General features: G+C 38.6%; 1 protein-coding gene across 4 annotated transcripts in view; it reads left to right on the forward strand.

Moving 5' to 3' along the window:
- Positions 1–4986, forward strand: part of MRE11 (MRE11 homolog, double strand break repair nuclease) — a 79046-nt gene extending 74060 nt beyond the window's left edge. For all 4 annotated transcript variants that reach the window (XM_032356775.1, XM_032356774.1, XM_032356772.1 and 1 more), the window contains 2 exons: positions 956–1034; positions 4403–4986. In XM_032356775.1, the coding sequence (XP_032212666.1) occupies positions 956–1034; positions 4403–4459 (136 nt within the window). In that variant the 3' untranslated portion in view covers positions 4460–4986. The remainder of the gene's footprint in view (positions 1–955; positions 1035–4402) is intronic.
- Positions 4987–6000: the final 1014 nt, after the last annotated feature.

The following is a 6000-nucleotide window of genomic DNA, read 5'->3' on the forward strand; positions in this document are numbered from 1 at the left end:
GGTAATAAATCAGTAGCTAAAAGTTTACAAATGCTGCTTTCATTTAAGTCTGGAGTTGGCAAACTTTCTTAAAAGGCCAGATAGTAAATATTTTAGGCTTTGTAGTCCAAGAGGCAAAGCAGAGGCGATTATGTAGATATTTGTAAAACCATTTAAATGTACCCCATTTCAAAACGGGAAAACCATTCTTAGTTCATAGGCAGTTAAAAAACAGGCTGGATAGACTGCAGTGACCTGATCTTAGAGGATTTAGAATTCCTACTGGTAAAAAGACATACAAATTTGAGTTCCTTTACCACAAGTTAAGCTTCATAAGGAGGGGAATCATGATCTTGTTTGCTGATATTTCCCAGGGCCTATCAGAGTACCTGGAAAAGCAAAAGCTCTCAGTGTATATTTGCTGTTTGATTTGGATCGAACATGAATAAGACGAGCAGTGAGCAGTGAGCCCTAGAAAATCGTGAGCCTCCCCTGAAATCCCTTTATCTTGTGACAGAAACATAGCTGGTGTTTGCATACAAATATTTCCACATTCCATTTTCAGGAGTGGGGGACGATAGTAGGTGCATGTTAACACATGCTCAGCATTATAATAAGCAAGGGTCGGTGTAGTGTTTAATAGATGTCAGGCAACTGATCTAAGTTTTTTAGCATATTAACACAGTAATTCTCTAAAAACTGATTACTGTCCTCGTTTTATGGATGAGAAAATTGAGGCAGAGAGGCTAAGTAACTTGCTTGAAGCCACATAGCTAGTAAATGACAAAATTGGAATTCAGACCCGAGCTCCTGAGTCCTTTTCCTCACCATTACAGTTTTAGTGTCTCTAATGCAGATTGAGGGAAGGGATTAGCTGTTTCTACTCATGGCTGCTACTAGAATGAAAAACCGCACTTAAAAGGGCTCATGAATTCTCTCGTTCATTTTCTGTGTTTTTCCCATGTTTCTGCCTCAGGTGGTCAAGCGCATCATCATCAAGCAAGTGCATGTCTCAGAACCAAATAGCTAAAGGAGTTGATTTTGAATCAGATGAGGTAATAAAGTAATATTGTTAAATCTTCATCAGTTTTCAGCTATTTATAAAATTTAAGTAAGGACTGCTAAGCTAGTTGCTGGAAATGATTTTTTAAAATACGTGCATTGATAACCTTCCTTTGAACTGTACTTAATGTTAAGAATCAACAAGTAGGGGCACCTGGGTGGCTCAATGGGTTGCCTCTGCCTTCAACTCAGGTCATGATCCTGGGGTCCTGGGATTGAGCCCCGCATCGGGCTCTCTGCTCAGCAGGGAGCCTGCTTTCCCCTTTCTCTCTCTCTGCCTGCCTCTGTGCCTACTTGTGATCTCTGTCTGTCAAATAAAGAAATAAAATCTTTTTAAAAAAAAAAAGAATCAACAAGTAATGTTTGTTGGATACCCGTAAATCTAAATACTCAGCTATAAAAGACCCGCCCATTTAAAAAATATGATATCCTGAATTCTTAATTAATTTGCCCTGTTAATCATGGATCAGAATAGTTTTCCTCCGTTTCTGTCATTTATATTTGGAGAAGTGATGATGATATTCTAGAAGTTTTTAATGTTACTTTAATAAAATATTTATTGAGTACTTGCTACATGCTTTACACATTTCATATATAAAAGGGTACAGGGTGGTGATTTTCATTTACGGAGGGGTTCAGATATTGACTAAAGTGCCACATGGCAGCACGTGTGAAAGAAACTCCAATTTATGTCCGGGCCATAAAACTACCAAGTCTCTTCTAAGCTGGGGGAGAAGGAATAGAGAGGCAGACTCAAGACTAGCCTCTCGGCTTCACTCATCCGTTCATTCAGCTGTGTTAAAGCCTGGCGTTTCCCGTTCCTCCACGGCAGCCCGTTGACGGGCCTTTGCTAGTTTTTGTTGAATTGCTTTAATGTGTTTTTCTTAGCTCTGTAACCCTTTTCATTTCTTGACTTTTTTTTTTTAATTTTGAAAGATTTTATTTATTTGAGAGAGAGTGTGCAGGCACAGGGGAGGGGCACGGGAAGAGGGAGAAGCAGACTCCCGGCTGAGCAGGGAGCCACACCTAGGACCCTGAGATCATGACCCAGGCAGAAGCCAGACACCTAACTGACTTGAGCCACCAAGGCACCCCATTTCTTTATTTTTATTTAAAAAGTTTTTTTAATTGTGGTACGAACATACAGGGTAAAACTTGGCATCTTGGGGTGCCTGGGTTGCTCAGTCAGTTAAGCATCTGCCTTTGGTTCAGGTCATGATCCCAGGGTCTTGGGATCGAGCCCCATATTGGACTCTTTGCTCCACGGGGATGCTGCTTCTCCCTTCCTCTCCCTCTGCTCCTGTTCCTGCATGTTCTTTCTCTCTCGTACTCTCACACTGTCTCTCAAATAAATAAAAACTTTTTAAAAAAAGATTTCTTTCTTTCTTTCTTTGACAGAGATCACAAGTAGGCAGAGAGGCAGGTGGGGAGGGGGGTGGTGAGGGAGGGGGAGCAGGCTCCCTGCTGAGCAGAGAGCCTGAGGTGGTGCTCAAACCCAGGACCCTGAGATCATGACCTGAGCTGAAGGCAGAGGCTTATTAACCCACTGAGTCACCCAGGCACCCCAAAATAAAATCTTTAAAAAAAAAATTTTAAAAACTTGCCATCTTAAACATTTTTCAGTGTGCAGTGCACTAGTGTGAAGTATATTCATTTTGTAGTGCAGTAGATCTCCAGAATTTTTTCATCTGGAATTAAAAATCACCCACCGAGCAACTCCTCATTTCCCTTTCCTCACAACCTGAGTAATCACCATTCTACTTTTCGTTTCTATGAGTTGGACTGCTTTAGATACATGCTATAAGTGTAGTCACAGTGTTTATCTTTTGGTGACTGACTTATGTCACTTGGCATGCCCTGCAGGTTCATCCCTGCTGTAGCCCTTGGCTCACACCTTTCGTTTTGAGCTTCCGCTCTTGCTGTCATGTTCCTGTATCCCAGCTGGGGTTTTGAACCAGCTTGAGGAGAGGACTCACCAGCAGTTCAGGCTGCAGAGAACAATGGCAGCATGAGCTCAAGCTCCCTGTGAAATAGTACCATGTTGCCTCCAGGAGGGAAGCAAGCAGTTGTGGTCATTTGTTCATTCCAGTCATGTAGATAGACATGTTAAATGTAGTTCATGTTAACTGCAAAGAAAAGCAATTAGCAGGTTATTATGCCTCAAGTTGGATTTATCTCTGATTTTTAATAAGTTCTGCCTTTGTTAATAGCAGAAAATGAATCAGTTATGTGAGTCAATTTGTATTTTTCAAGGCATTCATTTCTCACTAGAGATAGGTAACGTAGGTAACAAAGGGTAGCTTACTTAGCCTAACACCAAATAATTATCCCTTTTTATTAATGTCTTAAAAGAAACAAATCAGGGGCACCTGGGTTGCTCAGTCAGTTAAACATCAGCCTTTGTCGATCCCAGGGTTCTGAATTGGATTCCATACTGGGCTCCCTGTTCAGCCAGGAGTCTGCTTCTCCCTCTCCCTCTGCCACTTCCACCTGCTCGTGCTCTCTTGCTCTCTCTCCCTCTCTTAATTAATTTAAAAAGAAAGAAAATTTACAGGCAAATTTGCTTTCTCCTGGATATTTAGCTAGAATCAATTTTAGATTATCCTCATCAAATTTGATAATTTGGACTTATCTGAGGTTTGTTAGTTTTCCTGCTCTTACTGTGCATATAATCTTTGGTCTCATTCCAGCATGAGAACTCTTCCATACTGCTGTTTTTTCCAGAAAGATACTTTAAAGATTGATTTGCTGGGTCTCTTTTTGAAGCAGTCTAAGAGTAGCTGTCTACTGCTGGCATGAAATGGGTAACAGGAAATAAAAATTATAGCTATTTCTGAGTTAGGTCCTGTGCCTTCATATTTGGCCAGGGGGGCCAAATATGAAGGCACAGGACCTAACCACCAAGATGTGCCCAGAATATTAGGTAACATCAGTAATAAAATGTAATTGGGAAAAAAACTTCCAAAAAGCAAACAGAAATGACTTGAAGAGTATTAACTTTCCTGGCTTACCCATACTTTATTTGCCTTTTTTAAGGTTAATAATTGAGAGAAATGTATATGGTATATATTGTAGGGATACATACACACACACCCACCTATATCAGGATCAGTTATTTTCAGTGCTTGCTAAGAATTTAACTGACTGACTTACTTCCACGGTGAAAGAGCTACCAGGGAAGGGAGGAAAAGATAAATGAACAGACGGTTCATATCCATAAATCAAAGAGAACAACGAAAGGCACCTCACGTGAAAGGACGAAATGGCTTTTATTGGTATTGTTGTTTACCTGTGAGCATGTCTGTCTTGTCTGGGTGAAGCATGGAACAGTCACTCATGTAACATTTGTGTGTCATTTCAGGATGACGATGATGATCCTTTTATGAACATGAGTTCTTTAAGAAGAAACAGAAGATAATGTATTTAATATAACTTTGAAGTTTTCAAGGTTCAGGAAAAATCAAAATGTTGCAAGCTGAGAGTTTACGGTTGAAGATTTTTAAAGTACTGCGGTTAACTAAAGAATTTGAAAAAGATGTACTTAACGGGGAAATTTCATGTATAACAATTTATGTTTTGGGGTATCATTTCCTGAACATGACTCCTTTAATTGAGATGCTTCCCAGCTCAAGAACGTACAGAATAAGATTGGTTCTCCTTATTTTTTAAATCTAGTTGTTAACATTACCTGGGGCTGCTCTATAAAATCAGAATGTTATTTTCCTCACATGTGTTAGTGTACATCTTACTGAATGAGCGTTTTGCTTAAATACCATTCTTGAGAGTAAGGATTAAAAGAAATCTATCACTATATGTTTCTGCTTCATGGTCAAAGACTATTAGTATTTTAATGTAGTTACATTTAGCCAAAGTTGAGGAAAAGAGCTTATAAAATTTGACCCCTTTATAATTTTAATAAATTCTAGAGATTCTGGATTTCCTCAAGGTCAAACAATCTTTTTGAAACTGTACCTGAGCTCACTGTTCATTACTATATATTCTTCTTTTTCTAAAGCTTGTGATAGTGTCAGACACTGAGACTTTGAATGTTAGAGGTACCTTATGTTTTAAAAAATTAGATATATTTGTATTTAAAAAATAGAAAAATCTCAGAATTAAGTTTTTGATTTTAGTTGTAGCAAATATTTTTAAAAGATTGGGTTCCATTAGTCCTTTTCTTCATTCTTCATGGTTCTCTCTTCCCTTATTCTGGAGCTCTCTCATCTATTTCTACAAGGAAAAGTGTTAAAAAAAAAAACTTATTCTAACTGTATTATTTCAAAAATATTGAAGAACTTTTTTAGATAGAGTGATCAATTGAGCATTATATTAGATGGAAGTACTGAACTATAACTTCTGTGGACTATCGATGCCAAAATTTTATATTAATAATATTTTATCTTAGCATCAGACATGGCCAGTTCCAGACATTTTAGTGAAGCAGCCTTGTTAAAGCCACATTTTCTCCCATCCAAGTACTGGTCAACCCCAACTCTGCTTAGCTTCCATGATCAGGCACATTCAGTGGGTATGGCCGTGGGCAAGCTTGTATTTCTTTACTTGTGTTGCAGGGGGTGGGGGGAGGCAATAACAATTTGACCTTTTCAGATTTAAGCTCAATAATTCCATCCCCATCTTAAAACTGTGAAAACATCCCCTGGAGTATTTCTTGTTTTGCATCTCTGATGTAGCTGTATTTAAAGACTTCCTAGGGAAGTCACAGATCTTGGTGGTACAACAGCCTGACATTTCTTCACTTATATATAGAATTAAACACTCGACTGAGCAATATTCATGATTACTGGCATGGTCACACCTGAACTATGTCAAATTATAAAAGAAAATTTGCAAAGTGGCTTTCTCCATATTATAGCCCTTTGACATGGCTTCGGTCAGAACTGGGATATAACATTCTGTGGGATGAACTGGGATAAAAAATCTGTTTTAAATATTTTTAAA

This window comes from Mustela erminea, chromosome 9 (assembly GCF_009829155.1).
Source record: "Mustela erminea isolate mMusErm1 chromosome 9, mMusErm1.Pri, whole genome shotgun sequence".
In the NCBI taxonomy this organism is placed as follows: Eukaryota; Metazoa; Chordata; class Mammalia; order Carnivora; family Mustelidae; genus Mustela; species Mustela erminea.